The following is a 20,108-nucleotide window of genomic DNA, read 5'->3' on the forward strand; positions in this document are numbered from 1 at the left end:
GGGAGTAGGGTACTTCATGAGTGTAGTACAGCTCTGGAAGACCACGTTGACAAGGTGACATTGAGTAGAAAACTTCATGAAGCAAGGGAGTGAGCTATGGAGATATCTGGGCAATGAGTTCTCAAGTTGTTTATAAAAAAAATTATATGTTTATTTATTTTTGAGAGAGAGAGAGAGAGAGTGTGTGTGTGAGCGAGCTGGGGAGGGGCAGATAGAGGGAGACACAGAATCCAAAGCAGGCTCTCTGGGTTCATAGCTCAGAGCCCGATGTGGGGCTCAAACCCACAAACCACAAGATCATGACCTGAGCTGAAGTCAGGCGCTTAACCGACTGAACCACCCAGGTGCCTCTCAAGTCTGTTTATAAATAAAATGTGACAAACATCAAGAAAAACATCCATCCTTGCTATCTCTATCTTGTAATTGAACCAGATGATTATGGCACCTACCACCACCTGGTGGCAGCACACTTTATTAGAAAACTGAGAAGGGAGCATGTCTGTGGTGGTAAAACTAAACTGAAGAGAGTCAAACATCACAAAAAAATAAAAGTTCTGTGGTGTTTCTAGCCTCTAAAACTTAAAATTTGTCAGACATTTCATTGGATTTCCTGATTTCATTAAAAAAACACTAAGCAATATCTCTTGTTTACAAGTTTGATAACTTCCAGATTCCATTCCTGTATTGTACATGGTGAAAAGATCAGATTTACTTTACTTGTTACCTTCATGTCTTCATCTTCAAACTTATTTGCCTAATGTGGTCACCATCATTCAGGGTGGAGGTGTCTTTTTGTTACCCATAAATATTTATTTATTTATTTATTTATTTATCAGACAGAGAGAGAGAAAGAGAGAGAGCAGATGAGCAGGGAAGGGGGAGTGTGCTGTCAGCAGAACCCTATTAGGGGTTCAATTTCATAAACTGTGAGATCATGACCCTATCAGAAATCAAGAGTTAGATGCTCAATGGATTAAGCCACTCAGGTGCCCTGAACTAAATACATTGTTTAAAAAATTATTCTCTAAATGAGTCCCTGTTTCATTATTAAAGAAAAATAATTGCTTAATCCATAGCTACTCAATTTTTTACACTTAAATTCTTCACTGTGTATTTATTTCCTGAGAACAAGGGCATTCTCTTCATAACAACAGTACAATTCTCAAAGTCAGAACATTAGCAATGATATGTCATCTACAGATTTTGTTCACATTTTGCCAACTTTCCCATTAATACCCTTTGTAGCAAGAGGGGGAAATGTGTTTGGGTTTTTTTTCCTCGTCCAGAATTTAATCCCAGGTGCAACCACAAGTTGTATTTAGTTGTCATGTCACTTTAATCTTCTTTAATCTAGAACAACTCTTCAGCTTTTCTTTGTCTTTCCAGACTATTTTAAAAGATGTGGGTGTGTTGTTTTGTGGAATGTCTCTCATTTAGGGTCTGTCTGACGATTCCTCCTGATTACGCTCATGCATTTTTGGCAGGAATACCATGGAAGTGATGTTGTATCCTTACTAGTGCATCTGATCATGGTGTTTATTTATCCCATTAGTGATGATACTAATTTTGATCACTTGAATAAACTGATGTCTACCATGTTTCTTTACTATCGAGCAATTTGTGGGAAGATATTTTGAGACTGAATAAACATCCTGTTTTTTATTATATTTTCACCGATTAGTTTAAGCACCCATTGATGATTCTCGCTTCAAAACAATTTTAACTCATATGGCTGTCCTGTGGTAGCTTTCAAATTCCACCATTTTTCCTATATTTGTCAGCTGGAATTCTAGAACCTTAATTTGGTTATAAAAACATTTTCTTGTTTTACTGCTGTTTCTAATAAAAGACTTTCAACCTCTTACTATTGCTGCTTTATGCATAGGCATATTTTACACCCTCCAAACACCTGATAAATATCTGTTGCTTTATTTCCCACTGCAAAGTCCTTGTATATTTTGCTTAATTAGCTGGTTTCTTAGGCGAGTGCTTATTAGTCCCATGTAGGAAAGGCCTGTCAGGTCCCAGGGGGCTGTGAGAGCTCTGTAAAGATTTTGAAACAGAGAAGTCGGGGCCCAAATTGATTCAGCCTCTTACTCCCTGAGCAATCGTAGGCAAATTATTCGAACATCTCAGAGTCTCACTTTCATTCCTGTCTGCTTCAAGGTAGGAATCAGGTGTTTACTTTGAAACCGTAGGACAATGTGTGTCCAAGTAAGCCAATAGCTTCGTGACGGTTAAACTGAACTACATCTCTTCTGCACCACCATTACTACATTTTCTCTCTTTTTACATTATTTATTTATTTATTTTTGAGAGAGAGAGAGCCAGCATGCACACACACACGAACAGGGGAGGGGCAGAGGGAGAGGGAGACACAGAATCCAAAGCAGGCTGCAAACCTAGAAGTCAACACAGAGCCTGACATGGGCTTGAACACAAACTGTGAGATCATGATCTGAGCTGAAGTCGGACCCTCGACCAACTGAGTCACCCGGGTGCCCTAGTATATTTTATCTCTTTGATCTAATTAAAGAATCTCTGTTTTCAAATTCTTCTTAAAGATTCTTCTAAATTCATTTTGAGGCCCCTCACTTTTTGGTTTGCATCTATCTTGCTACACTTAATGCTTTCCTCTTTTTGCAAAGGTTGGTTTCTACTTTCAAAAACATGGCTTTCTCTAGCCTGGTGGTCGCATTTAGATATTTATAAGTCCTTTTCAGATTTCTTTCTCTGGTTACTTACCTTTTTTTTGTACTTCTATTTTTCTTTATTAAATTCACACTTTGTTGTCATTATTTTTCTGAAATTAATTATGCTCTAAGAGCTATGGGAGAATGAGGAAAATTTTATTCCTGTTTGCAGGGAAGTCAGTGCAGATATTTCCCTCTCCTCACCACAGTGCCAAAGTTACCTATTTTGTTGTTGCTGTTACATGGAAGCTAAGTCAAAATTTCGTATTACTCCTCAATTTCTTCTCATTAATTGGCTTTGATGAGTATACCTAAGGTTATTTAGCAGCACAGTTTGGACTAGAAATGATATTCCTGATCCCCAAGCTTAGAAGTTTGCTCATCAGTGCTTCCTTCCCATAAAATTGCCATGTCAGTCTTCTGGAAAACAACAGGAAATCTTGAGTAGCAGAGGTGTTGAGTGTTTTGAATCACACTCCCTAACTCCTCTCCACTTTGATTTTAGCCACAGCTGTAGTGATGGTTCTGCTGCAAGCTCAGATTGATGCTGTCTGTATCTCACCCCAAAAGCAACCCTACGGATTCTGCTTTTCTATATCAGGTTAAGGAAGACCTCTCTGTTCTGTGCAAGTACAATCCAGGACGAGTAAGAGCTCAGGGAAACCCTCAACCAATACAGGATGGGAGTGGTGGATAAATGCTCCAACCTCAAGAGAGAAATCCAGAGGAGCATTCTGTATGTTTTTCAGAGCTCCTCAAGGACTAAGCAGTGACTTTAATAGTAGATCCTTATATTGACCTTTACTTCTTTCTTTTCTTATTCTCCCTGACCCATCAATCTGTTCTCTGGAAACACTTTCCAAATAAACTACCTGTACCCAAATCACTGTCTCAGGATTTGCCTTTTGGGGTGTCCAAACTAAGTAAAAATTCATTCAATAAGCATTTACTAAGTGACTATTCTATGCTAGGTAGTGAGATAAAAGACCTAAGTGGATAAAATTCTTAATACCTGCCTCAAGTGCATGATGGGGAGACAAATAAGTAAACAAATACAAAATACTGTTGGAGATGCTAAGTTAGTGGCAAGTACAGTGATGCATAAAAGCATGGAGGAGGGGTCACCTAACATCCCTGAGGGAGTGGCTTCCTGGAGGATGTATTACTTGAGTTAATAGATGACATATGAATAAAATACAGCTATCACAACTTTATACGATACAAGTATCAGTTGAAAATTCAGTTGATACTTCTGTATGCTCTGTGCAAGGGTTATGCTTCTGCTCTGCTGTGGTATGTAGTATATAACATGATTTCAGGTGGTAGATGGACATTTATACTTTTTTGTAGTTATTATGTTAATAAGTACTAGAATAAAATAAGGAGCACAAAAATTTGATTTTACGGAGTATTATGATTGAGGATGAAGCTAAAACTAATAAATTGAATCTGACCTTGAAGAAAAATATTGAGTGAAAAATAACATCTGGGTGCAGATTGACAAAGATTGCATGGGTGGTATGCAGATTACTGGTATGCAGAATTACTGAAATATTGCAAAAGGAAAAAAATTTTTAAATGAAATTCCTGCTTTCCAGAAACTCAACAGTTTCTTTGGGAACACGAAGCATGAGCAAGGATCAGTAGGGCTACAATAAATTTGGAAACCAAACACAGGTTTCCCCCCATCCAAAATTCAAGTGTACAACATATTAAAACTTTCTAATCAAAATGCATAAAGAAGCAATTACCATTAATTTATATGGAAACATTTTTGAGCATTCGCAGACCTGAAAAACAGCCTCTCTTAGGCATTTCTGATATCTTAGGACATATCTTGCTAACAGACACACAAAATAAATGGAGATAAAGCACAAATGCTCACTGACACAGTTTAAAGTTATGGGCTTTGATACTGAGATGCTCAGTGTAGTTCCTGGGGGAAAGAGGTTGGGTATGCCACTCTCCGCTACTGTCTGGGGTTGCAAGCTGCCTTTATAATAAGGTCCTCCTGCAAAAACAAACTCTCGCTTCTATTTTCTTTTACTATCTTTTTTCATAAAAGTGAAAATTCTCTTTGGATTTCTTTGGTTAGCAAAAGTAGGTTCTAATGTAGAGTTTTTCAGAAAGCAAAGTGGCTGAAGGGGAAGTTTCTAAAAAAGGGGGATACCTATACAGGACGAAGATTGGAAAACAGTGAGGAGCAAAGTGAAAAGGCTAGACGTTACAAGATCAGTCGGAAGGCTATTGCTTTAGTTCAGGGGAGAAGCAGTAATAGCCTGAATTAGGGAGTGGCTATAAAAAGGGAAAAAAGAAAAGTAATGAAAAAGGCCCCTTGCAACCATTCTATGAAAACCTTACTGGTTACAGGCAGCAGGAAGGTGAGACGTGTCCAGTCAAGTCCAGGGCAGTTTTGTACACACACACACACACACACACACACACACACACGGAGTGGGAAAGCTGAACTAATCAGAAAATATAATTAGAAGTATTTTTTTTTTTTGGCTTCAGTTATCAGAGAATTTTAGTGTTAATTCTTCAGATATTTGCCCCCACTTTTGACTCAGAGGCTGGGAAATACTAACACATATATAATACTTTCTACATTCTAGGCATGTTCTAAAGAGCTTTAGCTCTCCGACCTCGTGACCGTTATTTTACTGAAGAGAGAGCTGAAGCATAGGGAGGTTAAGTAACTTGCTGGAGGTAATGCAGCTGATAAGTGAAGTAGCAAAGATTAAACCCAGGCGTTCTGGTTCTAGAGTATCTATCTGTTCTTAACACTACACCAGAATAAACGGGTGGGATAGATTACGCTGAAGACCTGGTTCTGAGACCACAGTCCCTCAATCTGTAAAATGGCGATAATAAAAACGCTAGAAGTCTGTTGTAAAGGAGCGAGATAATGAATGTGAATATGAACTTCAAGCTGCGTACGTGACTACACACGGTAGTTTATCAGAATACGAATACGGGAGCTCTCACATCGTAACGAATCAACCGGTGAAGTTTGCAGCGCCAGATGGAGGCCCCGCCCCTATGGCTCCGCCCACCGCGAGCGGCAGGTGGGGCTGGCAGATCTTCTTTGCGCATGCGGAAACTGCTGCCCGCTCCCACCTCTAATCCAGGCGGAGAGTAGCTGCTGTTTCTGAGAGGACGATTCGAGGGGAGGCCCCTGGCGCCGTTTTCTTTGCCTCTCCCTTCCGCAGGCCCTGGCTGTACTTTAGCTGTGCCTAGAGCGTGGCACGTTCTCGTCTACCTACCTGAGTTTCTGCAGAAGGCGCCTGTCGTTGGCCCAATAGTTCCCTGTCGAAAGTGCCGGCCCCCGCGCCGGCACCGGCCGCAGCCGGGTGGGAAGGCTCAAGATGGCGTGCCTGTTGGAGACCCCAATCCGCATGAGCGTCCTCTCGGTGAGTGACCGCCGCAGCTGTTCGCCAGCTCGAGAGCTCGGGCCAGCCTGCAGCATTCACCCCAAACGCCGAGTGCCTCCTGGACACCACCCCTTGGGGTGGCTTCCGGCTCAGCTTTGGGCCGCGGAGAGAGAGGGTGGGCGGGCGGAGTAGACCGGACCCCGACCGAGCCAGAAACGTTTCTAACTCCGGGAGCTCCCACCGGTGCCGTTTCTCAGGTGGCCTCTGGCGGACAGGGTGGTTGGGCGTACGGGCAGCCGGCCCAGTGGCGCGGCTTATGTCTTTGCCAGGTGCTTCACTGAGCCTTTCTCTCAGCTTGCCGCTTCTCTGGGGCCGAGCGCTCTACCCTGTAACGCGCCGGGCTTGACGCTGGCCTGGGAACGAGCGCCCATTCAGCCCCCCATGGCTTTGGCTGAAAGAGGTCCAGGCACCTTGGCCCCCACAACCTGAGAGCGGCCAGGTCAGGTCTGTTTGGCTTCTGTCGCGTCCCGGCACGGGCTAGAACTGCTTGCTTTTTGGCAATGGGAATTTCATACCAGCTGCAACATATTCTGGCGTATGTAGTTTAAGCCCCTATTCTCCGCTCTGCTTTGGAGGTCGAAGCTCAGACTCTAAAGGAATCGGTGTCTCGCGTTACTTTTTCCTTAAAGGGGAGTCAAACGTTGGGGAAAAAAATAATAAAACTTTACTACTATTGGGAGAAGGGAACATATTGATCTGCTAGGAAGTAATACCTAGTTGTTTGGGTTGGTTTTTTTTTTCCCCCAAGTTAAAATCCAAAATACAACTTTCGCCTTTCACTGTGTTGCTCTTGAGAACCAGGACCCGGAGTGAAAGTTACTGAGAGATAACTTCGAAGAGTTTTACCATTTAGAGCTGTCCAACTCAGAATAGTCACTTTACCAATGGTCCGTTGGCTGTTGTTGGAAATTGGCAAAGAATGATTGGCCGTCTTTTAGACTGGTGGAAGCTGTCCGATATTGAGGGTGGTTGGATTACAGATTACCTGACTTCTCAGGCTACTAGAATCTGTGACTCCAACTGGTTTCTTCACTCTTCTCTGACTTGTCCTAAGGAAGCACTCGCCTTTCTGGAAGCACTTAGGACATTTGCTATAGTGAGGGTTAGAACATTGTGGCATACTCTACCTCGATAACTTGGTGGAAGGCTGTAACCAAATTTGCCCCCTGACTAATTTTGGCAGTCTTTTTGCTTATTTTATACGGCAGCTGGGGAAACACTGTTCATCTAAGCCATTGAATAAGATTAGCCTATTATTCTACCTCTGTAATACCCAGGAATATTTTGTGGGAGAGCAAGTGAATGACTTTTCCCTCATTATGTTTTTTTTTTCTTTTTTAAGTATTCATATATTTGAACCAAATTGATTTATTTGGTGCTTGTGTGGCTCAGTTGGTTAAGCATCTGACTTCCGCTCGGGTAATGATCTCGCAGTTGGTGAGTTCAATCCCCCGTCAGGCTCTCTCCTTTCAGTGAGCCCACTTCAGATCCTGTCTCTCTCTGCCCCTTCCCTGCTCTCTCTGTCTCAGAAATAAATAGGCCTAAGGCAATTTTAAAAAAATATTTATTTTGAAAGAGAGAGCATGCACACTCAAGCAGGGGCAAGGCAGAGAGAGAGTGAGAGAGAAAATTCCAAGCAGGCTCCATGCTATTGGCGCAGAGCCCGCTGAGGAGCTCCAAGTCCACCAACTGTGAGATATGAGCCAAAATTAAGAGTTGGGAGCTTAACCCACTGAACGTACCACCAGGCAGCCCTCCCTCATTATTATTTTTCTAAGTATGCCTCTCAACTGCCCTTAATTCCCTTTAATTATCTTTTCTATCCTTCACCTGAAGCTTCTTTACTTTTTGTACACTGTCAACTTGTGTAGTGCGTACATGGAAATTTTACATTTGTTTTACTCCTTCAGTAAATATTTCCTGTTTAATTTGTTTAAAATGTTTATTTATGGGACGCCTGGGTGGCTCAGTTGGTTGAGCGGCTGACTTCGGCTCAGGTCACAATCTTACCGTTCATGGGTTCAAGCCCCGCGTTGGGCTCTGTGCTCACAGCTAGCTCAGAGCCTGGAGCCTGCTTCAGATTCTGTCTCCCTCTCTCTGCCCCTCCCCCACTCACGCTGTCTCTCTCTCTCTCTCTCTCTCAAAAATAAAAAACATTAAAAAATATTTTAAAAAATGTTTATTTTTGAGACAGAGATAGCATGAGTGGGGGAAGGGCAGAGAGAGAGGGAGACAATTCCAAGCAGACTCCATGCTGTAAGGGTAGAGCCCATTGTGGGCCTGAAATCCACCAACTGTGTGATCATGACCTGATCTGAAGTCAGATGCCCAACTGACAGCCACCCAGGCACCCCTATGCAGAAACTTCTTGAAGAGTATTCCCTACTCTTAGTGGGGAGTTGCTTTAGCTTTAATCTCACTGGGGGCTTATTATTTACTTTTAAAGTTTTTCATAGTTCCAGAGTCTCGTTGGACTCTGTTCATCAGTTATAGAGCCTTAGGAAATCAAACACCACTATGGCACCACCTTTTGAAAAAGAGTGTAGGTAGAACAGGACTTACTAATCAGTAATTATCTTGACAATAATTGATTCCTTTAATAGGCTGCTTACTGTGCACCAGTTATGTACAACACTTTGTAGTATATACTTCTAGGGAATGCAAGGATGAGATCAGATGCACCCTCAGGGATCTCACAGTCCAAATGACTCCATAGCTTGATAAAAATAATTCAAGCAAGGGACAATTCAGTGGCCTTAAGGGTTTCATTCATACCTTTATACCTTCTCCCCTATGAGAGATCTCATTCACTCTTATAACCTTAACTGTGATCAACTCACATATTACATTGCCAACCTTGACTTTTCTCCACCTGTTGTCACATTTTCATTTGTGTCAATGTTACCTAAGACTTCTAACAAAGCACAGTCCCTTCTAAGACATTTAATTATGACTTTTCATTTCTGTTAATAATACTTTGATCACTCACTGTTTAACCTCTTGAATCATCTTTGGCCCTTCCTCCATCCGTTCCCCTATAGTTAATCAGTCCTTAAGTTCTGTTGGCTCTTAGCTTTTCACACATCTGACTGTCCCCATGGCCACCCTGTTGTATCATTTTGTGCCTGCCATTAACACAGTGTCCTCAAAAGGATTCTTACTGCCTCTTAAGTCTTACCCTCTCAGTTCAAGTCCATTCTCCACAGTAATTTTCATATGGAAGACATTGGACACACTGCTTTCCTGTTTTAGTTCTTTAGTGGGTTCCTGTTGCTGAAAGGCTGATAATCATATTCAGCTTTGAGTGTAAGAGTCTTTATCCTCTGCATGAACCTTCTGTCCCATATAAACTGGCTTTCTCAAATTGAAGTGATCTTGGGTTCTTCCAAACCCAGTAACTCGTATTGTCTGCCTGCTTGTTTGTACATATGAATTATAGCCTTGTATGGATTTATTTATGTAATATATTTTTTAAAGTTGTTTTTAAAAATTTTTTAAATGTTTGTTTATTTTTGAGAGAGACAGAGCATGAGCAGGGTAAGGGGAGAGAGAGAGAAACACAGATCCAAGCTCTGTGTGACAGCTCAGAGCCTGACATGGGGCTCAGACTCACAAACCTGCACTGAAGTCAGGCGCTTAACTGACTGAGCCACCCAGGCACCTCTTTATTCGTGTAGTATATTTTGAGCTTCTGTCATTTGCTAGGTATGGCATTGGGTTTGGAAATACAGTGGTGAGCTGCAGACCTCTCTGCCCTCAGGAAAATTTATCCTAATGGGGGAAAATAGATATCAAATCATTACACAGTTCTTTGATTGTGAATGGTGATAGGTGTTATGAATGAAAAACAGGGTGCTGTATGGGCATGGGGTAGGAGAACCTGATCTGTTGTAGAGGACAATGAGGAGAGGTCAGGAGGATTTCCCTGAAGAAGTGACAATGAACTGAAAGTTCAAGAATGGTTAAGAATGAACTAGAAAAACCAGAGTAGTCCAGGCAAAGGCCCTGGAGTTTTTAATAATTGTTCTGTCTTCTTAGTAAATTAATTCAGAGTTAAGTGCTTGACGTTTTATTTTTCTTAAGACCACTGCTATTTATAGAACTATGTCTTGCATATAATGGGTATTCAGTGCTGTTTGTACAGAGCCCGATGCGGGGCTTGAACTCATGAATTGGAGAGATCATGACCTGAACAATCAGGAGTCAGATGCTTAACCAAATGAGCCACCCAGATGCCCCTATCTTTTCATCCTCTTAACCGTAGGTTAAAAAAAATGAACTTTGATCTCAACTTTTCACACCTTATACAGAAATGAATTCAAAATGGGTCATAGATTGTAAAACATAATTAATTTTGTTTTAAAATAAAACATAATTACCATTAATTATAAAACATAGTATGAAACTTTTAAAATAAGCAAGAGCATATCTGCAAAATCTTGGGCTTGTTGAAGAAGTCTTAGATATAACACCAAACACACAACATATTTAAAAATTTTTTTAAATTAAAAATTGAGTCCAATTAGTAATTGGACTTAACCAAAACGAAAATTTATGCTTTGTGAAAGACTCTGTTAAGAGGATGATTGCATTTTATTTTGGTTACTTCATAATGATTTGAGAGAGGAAAGGTAATAGAATGCTATTGAATAACATTGTAGGCTAGTATAGACAACTAAGGCATCTATTAATTTTAATTGTCTTGTTCACAATGTTTTCCTAGTGACATTATGCCTTTTGACAAACAGCTGGTAGGGGCGCCTGGGTGGCTCAGTCGGTTAAGCATGCGACTTCGACTCAGGTCATGATCTCATGGTTCATGGGTTCGTGCCCTGTGTCAGGCTCTGTGCTGACAGCTCAGAGCCTGCAGCCTATTTTGGATTCTGTGTTTTCCTCTCTGACCCTCCCCTGCTCACGCTGTCTGTCTGTCTGTCTGTCTGTCTCTCTCTCTCTCTCTCTCTCAGAAATAAGTAAAACATTAAAAAAAAAAAAAAAAAAGACAACTGGTAGAACTGTACAGGGTATCTCAAGTCTGAGTATTCCCTGATTTGGTTCTGTTCTTGATAATTACAAACATTTGTTGGCATTAAGCTGCATATTGATTTGTTCTTTTACATGAACAGCTGACAATAGGAAAGATTTTTATGTGAAGGTAAGCCTGGCTATGCTATAGGCATGAATTTGTTTTTAGTAACAAATGCAAAGTAAAATCTGGTCAGCATATTTTAAAGTTTGGCATTAATTCACTCCACAAAGCACCAGAAAGCTCAGAGTATGTCAGAAGTTGGTCAGTCCTAAAAGGAATTTAACAGTATGAACTTCCAAATCTTGAGTGGCAATGTGTGAAGAATGGAGATGCTCATTTGTTTGTTTCTGGACATCTTGTCTCTTTAAAAAAAGATTGCCACCTGAATTCAGTGAGTGCTTAAGAAGTCTTTTAGGCTTTACCAAGAGTTAGAACACCTTTGTGTAGGATCTTTCTATTTCACTTGGAGATCTAGCCTTCCTGTCTCCTCCCATTCTCATTAAGAATTTTAAAATAGTGCCAAGAGCCAGGAATTTCAGTGATTTTGACTTGTATCTTTTTTATTTCTGATTTGGCAATTGCTTTGCAGTACCATCTGTCATGTTGGCTTCTGGATAAAGACATGGAGTTGTTGACAAAGGAAAAGTCCTGTTACCTTCTGGAAAACAGAAAACATCAACCTTCACTGAACAGTGGTGCTGTGATCCCCGGGACTATTTAGATAGGAGTGAAAAGAATTTCAAATAAGAGCTGTTTTGCAGAAAAAGCCCCCACTTGTCATTTTGCTAAAGGAAAAACTGTTTTGTCTTCCTTCTATAAAATTGGAAGACTAACAAGTTAGCTACATTCTCCAGTATATTCATAATACAGTTATTGGAGGAGGGGGAATGATAAGAGAGCATTATGCTGCCTCATGAAAATGAAAAGTTGTGGTCCGGTAGGCAGAATTTCCAGCATATAGGGTCTATTAATATTTTGTGGTCCTTACCACCTGCAAAATTATTCTAGAATACATGATTCTTTTGCTTCAGGAGTGTTTTAAGAACTCATTAGGCTTTCAGAAAGTTGTTGGTGACCAATTAGGTAAGGGAAATGAGGAAAAGAATCATGAGTATAATCAAACATGATTGACAGGACTTTGACCTTTACAACTAGGTAGTATTATCCAGTGAGGATAAGAAGAGGAACATGTTAGGGGAGTAAGGAGGAAAAATAAGTTTCATTTTAGACCTGCTGAGTTTGCAGTATTTTCTGGACCTCCCTTTAGAGGTGTCCAGTAGGCAGTTGGATATTCTGGAGTGCTTTCCATACCATCAAGCAATTCTCCAGTTCTCTGTGGACACCAGCTGGGTGTTTTACAATTTAACTCAATTCTGACACTACCTACCTAAAGATAGTGTCAATCTCACAGGTAAAAGACTCAGTCCTACAAGACTGTCCCACTTGAGACACTAGTTGCAAGTCCAGGTTCTTCTGTGCTTCTGACCTATCAGCTATAAATCAGATGTTTTCATGACGCCCTCCTTTTTAAAAAATTCTTTTTTTGGGAGACAGAGTGTGAGCAGGGGAGGGGGCAGAGAAAGAGGGAGACATAGAATTTGAAGCAGGCTTCAGTTTCCAAGTTGTCAGCACAGAGCCCAACATTGGGCTTGAACCCACAAACCACAAGATCATGACCTGAGCTGAAGTCAGACGCTTAACACACTGAGCCACCCAGGCACCTCAGCCCTCCTTGGTTTTGATCATTTGTTAGAATGGTTCACAAAGCTCAGGAAAATACTAACTTACGTTTGCCAGTTTATTAAAAAGGATACAGTTGAACAGCCAGAAGATGAGGCACATGGGGCCAGAGGCATCCCAAATGCAATACCTTCTGCCTGCATGGAATTGGATTGTGCCACTTTCCTGTACGTGGATGCATTCACCAGCCCAGAATCTCATCAAATTTTTTCAAGAATTTTTATAGAGCTTTAATCTCCAGCACCCCTCACCCCCCATCACTCCACCGCTACCATTTTTCCCCTTCCCAGAGATACTCGGTAGGACTGGAAGTTCCAGCCCTCTAATCACATGGTGTCTCTGGTTACCAGTCTCATCCTGAGGCTCTCTTGGGGTCCTAACCTACTCATTTATTAGCATACATTTAGGTATGCTCAAACGGGGATCCGTATGAATAACCAAAGACACTCTTACGACTTAGGGAATCCCAAGGATTTTAGTAGCTTTGCGCCAGGAACTTGGACAAAGACCATATATATTTGTTATATCACAAACATAAAAATCTAGTGCTTAAACCTGGGGTGATCATTATTTGGGAGTTATTACCATATTGATCAGTGGTTCTTAACCTTTTAAGGATAGGAGTCTCAACACCCTCTTCCTCAGAAAAACATGCATCTGGCTAAAGAATCACATAATTTCAAGTGGTTCGTGATTCCCTGAAGCTCACACATCAATTTTGAGTTAATATTTCCTTTTTTTTTTTCTGTTCTCAAAGTCACAAACATATATAGGAAAATTTAAAGGTCATTTCTATTCATTTTTTAATGGTAAAAACTGTAATGATAATGTTTTAAAACTCATAAGGTATCTTGTGGGGACTTGGCTCGGAAGAACCATAATGTTTTGCCCAGAGTATGCCAGTGGTTTTCTACAAGGTGTACCATCTCCACAGAAAGGGTTTTGTATAGCAGATAGAGTAACAGGCCTGGAAGAAAAGGGTAGGTGAGCTGGAGACCCATACTACGACAAACTAAGGCTCTTGAGGGTCTGGGCATAGGCAAAGTGGGATAGACAGGGGTACAAGTGGCCCATGATCCTGGCCTGTTTGTCACAGGCCACTGTGTGGATGATGGGTCAGACAGATCCTTAGTGGTACTATATAATAGAAAGGCTAATGCACCAATTGTTGTTAAGTGGTGGGCTGAGTCTGAGTCAAGCACCATGGATAGCTCCGAGGCACGGTTCTATGTCTCTAAAACTCTGAAGCAAATAAGCCCTTTATAATCAGGAGACCGCTAGCATGTGTGGAAAGTAACACTTATAAGGTGTACCATCAAAGATGGTACCCAGGATTTCTTTGTCATTACATTTCAATCTTGAATAATTTGCACTAGTCTTATGATTCAGGACACTGCACCCATGACTGAATAGTCTTATTCTTTTAGGTCAAGATTGAGAAGCATTTTAATACATTCTAGTGGATTTCCTGGGCTGTTTTATCATCTTGGGAGGCATCTAAATGAACCTCAGCCAACCCAGAGAGTATCTCAATGTTTGTAAAACTCCTCATAACTGTTGTCATTCCTATGCCCCAGAAATGGTTTTTGCCTCCTTCGACTTCCAGATTATGCTGTTTGTACCATAGATCTTTACTCCCTTTTTTTACTCTGTCTGGAACGACCTCCTCTTGGCCTTCAGTCTTCAGGCATTCCCATATACTTTGAAGAGTAAGTGAATAGAGCTTAATAGTTAGAAGGAACCTTGAAGATCATCCAGACCAAAATAAGTCCTTGTGATTTGACCATACTTTGAAAGGATAAACATTACAGTACCTGATTAGAAAGAAGCATGAATGCTAAATTGCTTCCAGTTCTTCTGGCCACCAAAGCATGTTTATAGCAATTGTTGATATTATACAAGAGCTATAATAATATTTTATTACATTAAAAACTCACTACAGGAAAAATAAAGGCTACTCTTCATATCCCCTTTAATCTAACTGTGCTCTGGTTTTTAAATTATGAAAAAAATCCCTTTTTGTGTGAGTGTAAAATTACGGAGTCTTTGTGGAAGAAATCTGCAGATAATCTTCATTCTTACCATTTTTTTTTAATTGGGGAAACTGAGAACTAGAGAGGCAGACTTGCCCACTGTTGTATGCTATTATATAAAGTATCAGAGCCAAATTTCTAAAGAAATTTTTTCTATTTAAGAAAAAAATAAAAAACTGTGTGTACAGCCTTACATTTTAAAATTTTATTTTCAAACTCTGAGCCTGGACTATTTATCTTAAAGTGTTTTCTTAACATGTAAAGTCCTATTTTCAGTCTTATTTAGTGAGAGTTCAGGGTTGCCTCTTATCCAAGTAGATTAAGTTAAACATTATGTATTTAAGTATTTTCATGTTGGAATTTGTGAAATTAAACAGATTATATTCTAGGAGTCTTAGTTGTCATGTTACATTCTATACAGATAGGACCGAGCTAAACTGAAGTGCCATTTTATAAACCTTACAAAGTTGCTAGGTAGGAGGGATTAAGAAAAGTAGGGCTTTGCTAATCTGGGGAGAGAGAATGCTGCCAATCTCTAGAAACCCCAAAGTATGAATCCCATGATAAAAAAAAAAAAGATAAAAATAGTTGCAAAAATACTATATGACAGGTGTGAAAGAATTTGGATGAGAATCTTATTGGGTTCTAATAGGGCCAGAAGTTTACCGGAATTCAAATATTAAAACAAAAACAAAACACCAAAATATTTGGTTTTAAATAGTACGTGGCATTTTTTTCCGAATTTTTCTTTGTTTTGGAGACAAATGGGAATTTTGGGATACATGGGAAGGGGATGATAGCTATCTGCAAGGAAAAGATCAGTCTTTGTTGATGATTTTGTTTCCTTTTTTTTTTTTTTTATTGTCCCAGATGGTCAGATTTTTTTTTTGCCCTCAAATTTAGGAAAGAATTGTTTAGTTTTTTTAAAAAAATTTTTAATGTTTATTTTTGAGAGAGAGTGTGAGCAGGGCAGGGGCAGAAAGATAGGGAGATACAGAATCTGAAGTAGGCTCCAGACTCTGAGCTGTCAGCACAGACCCCGATGTGGGGCTCAGACTCGCAAACCGTGAGATAATGAGATGAGCTGAAGTCAGATGCTTAACCGACTAAGCCACCCAGGCGCCCCAAGAATTATTTAATTTTTAATGTGACTTTCTGAAATGAACAATTTTTGGTAAAGTTCCTAACAAGACCAAATACAACCTTTTCCTTATTTATACGGGAGTTGCACTTTTGGGGAAATGATTGTAGTATAAAATACAGAACATATTTTGTGTTTATATGCAAAATGGAGTTAGATTCTAGACTCAGTTTTTTTTGTTTTTTTTTTTTTAACACGTTACTTACTTTGATAGAGTAAGGGAGAGAACAGGGTAGAGGCAGACAGAGAGGAAGAGAGAATCCAAAGCAGATTCTACGATGTCAGTACAGAGCCCAATGTGGTTCTGGAACTCTTGAAGTAGGAGATCATGAACTGAGCTGAAATCAAGAGTCGGCCTCTTAAATGAGCCTCCAGGGACCCCTCAAATAATTAATGTTTAAAATTTTGTTTGGCCTACAGGACTACATAGTGGGAAATCTTTTGGATGTGGGCCCATTGTCCCATGCATTGCAGAACATCCAGCCAGCATCTTGAGTCGTTGCCCACTAGGTGTCAGTGGCATTTGTTGTCATTTTGACAGCTAAAATCACTTACGTGGATTTATAAACTATAGTGAATAGTGCTGTTACTGTTTATAATTGCTGAGAGCATGGGACTTTGTGAGTGATGGGTATATCTGCCTCTTTTTCTCCTGCCCTTTTTCCTCCCCCCTGCTTGTGAGAGTGTACAGTATAAAGACCTGGAAATAAAATGTGCTATTAAACGTTTTCCCCTATATTGTGTGCAGTCCTTTAATATTCTGTATCCCTTTTTATTATATTCATTGCTTTTTATCTTTCTCCCCTTGCTGAAGTGTAAACTCTGCAAAGGTGGGCTTGGGGAGGTGTTTCTTTGTTTATTGCTTAGAACAAAAGTGCCTGCATAGTTTATATATTTGTTGACTGTCTGAATTAAAGGGTGCAAATTCAGCTTTGTTTTGGATTCCCAAGGGTATACTATGTCATAATACTAAATTGCGTTTCTTGAACCACCACATTCTCTTGTGCGTGTATTGTGCTCTCCACCTAGAGTCCTTGTCTTTTTTTCCTCCCTTTTTCACCTAGCAAAGTAATACTAGTTTTTCAGATTAACCATCCTCACTGCTTAGAGATCACCTCCCATTCCACCCCTAACTTCAGCACTTCAGTTAATTACGTCTTCAGCTTTATCTTATATTTACTTATTGCACTGATCCTGTGTTATAAGGAACACTTGTAAGTTAGGTATATGTTTCCTTTCTGTGCTGTGAATGCCTTGAGGGTAAGGGACTCTGTCCTGTTACCAACATAATGCAGGGCAAACTGAAGATTTCACATGTTGGATTTCAGCCTGAAATAGGTTTTAAAAGGAATCTTTATGTAGAGTTCAAACATCTTATATTTTTAGTTGTGTTTCTTTCATCTCTCCTCCAAACCAAGATTTATCCTTACAGTGCTGAATGATGAATGTTATGAACAGTTTTATCTTGAAGTTCCTAGGAGTTTGTGGGGTAATTGAGATGTTAAATTTTGATTGGCAGTTACTAAGAGTTTTGTTTTGTTGGCAGTTACAACTTTAAACATTCATTTCTTAGGGGTCAGAACTTTCCTTTGAGAATTGTTACATTTTAATTTCTAAAGATCACATGGTTTAAGTGAGAAAATAGTTAAGAACGTGTTTTGTAAACTGTAACATACTAAACAAATAACAGATATTATAAAAATATTTATCTCCACTTTTCTTTTGGGTTGGTTGTTTGGGAGAAAGAACACTATAATTACTTCTTGAACTATTTATCCATTTTCTTCACTGTTTTGTTCTCTTTGAGTCCATGGTAACACCTAAAGTTATCATGGAAGTTACAGAAACGCACAAATTATTACTTTTACACATCTTTAGTGGTTTTTTAAAATCTCAAGTGATGAAAGTTTAGATTTTTAAGTTTAGCACTCAGATGTATAGTTATTTCTTGCTGACCACTTAGCATGCTCTGGGAAAAAGGCATCAGTGAAAAAAATATATTTTGGGGGGAAAAAAAGAAAAAAGTTATCTTTGTCTGAATAGTTAGGCTTTAACCATGAATAAAAATAACCAAGAGAATTATTAGTACACTTGTTAAAGCAATTATCTTTTTTATATGAAAGTAGAACGTACCTGAAATCCATATTTGTGTGGTACTTTTACATGGAGATTTCCTGTATGTTATTTCATTTGTTTCACACTCTGAGATGTGTGGTAATGTCACCATTTTATAATTGAAGGATTGGTCTCAAACTTTTATTTTGCCCAAGTCACAAAACTAGTAAGTAGTAGAATGAGGACTCAAGCCAAGTCTTCAAATGCCAGATCATTTGTTCTTTCTGCCACACATTACTTAAGTATGTTAAAAACAAAGAACATTATATTTTAATGAAATGTACATACAGCAAGACTTTAATGAAGTAAATAAAATAGCTTGATATTTTCTTATTAACACCATTATTCTTCATTGTGTAATATGCTCATTATTTTACTTCAGTTTGTAAAACAGCAATTGAACACTATTATTTCTCTTAATTTTTAAGTTAAATCCCATATGTGGCAAGTCTGGAATGTAGTAATTTGACATTCAAAACCCTTCCTTTTTTTCCCCAAGTGGTAGAGATTTGTTTATATTCATTTATGGTGGTATAATTGGCATAACATATTAATATTAGTTTCTGGTATACAACATAGCGTTTTGACATTTTGATGCACTATGAAATGGTCACTACAATATGTCTAGTTACCATCTGTCACCTTACAAAACTAATAGAATGTTATTGACTCTATTTCCCTGATCCATACTGTATATTACATCCCGTGACATATATTTTTTTACTGAAACTATGTATTTATTGATTCCTCTTAGCCATTTGGTCCTTTGCCTCCCTCTCATTAATCTATGTTCTGTATCTATGAGTCTTGGTTTTATTTTGTTTTTTCAGATTCCACTCTGAAAACATGTAGTATTTGTCTTTCTCTGACTTCTCTCACTTAGCATAATACCTTCAAGGCCCATCTATGTTGTCATAAATGCCATGATTTCATTCTCAATTAAGGCTGAATAGTATTCCATAGTATATGTAGTTGATCCTTGAACAACATGAAGGTTGGAACACTGAACTACCATGCAGTCAAAAATCCACATTAACTTTTGACTCCCCATAAACTTAACTACTACTAGCCTAGTTTTGACTGGAAGACTTACTGATAACATAAACAGCCAAATATCACATGTATATATTATATACTGTATTCTTACAATAAAGTAAGCTAGAGAAAAGAAAATATTAAGACAACCGTAAAAAAAATACATTTATAGTACTTAAAAAAATCTGCACATAAGTGGACCCATGAAGTTCAAACTTTTGTTGTTTAAGGGTCAGTTATATATACTACATCTTCTTTATCCATTTCTATATTAATGGATGCTTAGGTTTTTTTTTTATACCTTGGCTATTGTAAATAATGCTGCAGTGCACATAGGGGTGCACATATCTTTCTGAATTAGAGTTTATATTTTCTTCAGCTAGATACCTAATAGTGGAATTGCTATATTATGCGGTAGCTTTAATTTTACTTTCTTGGGGAACCTTTATACTATTATCCATTGTGGCTGCCCCAGTTGACATACCCAACGGTACACAAGGATTCCCTCTTCTCCACATCCTTGCCATCATTTATTATTTCTTGCTTTTATTCTAGCCATTCTGATAGCTCTAAGGTGGTATCTCATTTTAGTTTTGATTTTCAGTTCTCTGATGATTAGTGATTTTGACTATCTTTTCATATGTCTGTTGGCCATTGTGTGCCTTCTTAGAAAAATACCTATTCAGATTCTCTGCCCATTTTTTAATTTGATTCTTTTTGTTATGGGGTTGTATGAGTTCTTTGTATATATTGAATATTAATCGCTGGTAGAATATGTGATTTGTAAATATCTTCTCTCATTTAATAGGTTGCCTTTTTGTTTTGTTGATGGTTTCTTTTACTGTGTAGAAGCTTTTTAGGATGATGTATTCACATTTGTTAATTGTTGCT

At 39.0% G+C, this 20,108-nt stretch overlaps 1 protein-coding gene across 2 annotated transcripts in view; it reads left to right on the forward strand.

Moving 5' to 3' along the window:
• Window positions 1-5,820: 5,820 nt before the first annotated feature.
• ARMC8 (armadillo repeat containing 8) overlaps window positions 5,821-20,108 on the forward strand; it is a 106,260-nt gene continuing 91,972 nt past the window's right edge. Inside the window, exon 1 of one of the 2 annotated variants that reach the window (XM_077756667.1) lies at window positions 5,821-6,106. In XM_077756667.1, coding sequence (XP_077612793.1) covers window positions 6,062-6,106 — 45 coding nt within the window. In that variant the 5' untranslated portion in view covers window positions 5,821-6,061. The remainder of the gene's footprint in view (window positions 6,107-20,108) is intronic. The other variant, XM_077756668.1, reaches the window with a different exon arrangement.

The sequence above is a fragment of the Crocuta crocuta genome, unplaced genomic scaffold, assembly GCF_008692635.1.
Source record: "Crocuta crocuta isolate KB4526 unplaced genomic scaffold, BGI_CrCroc_1.0 scaffold337, whole genome shotgun sequence".
Taxonomy (NCBI): domain Eukaryota; kingdom Metazoa; phylum Chordata; class Mammalia; order Carnivora; family Hyaenidae; genus Crocuta; species Crocuta crocuta.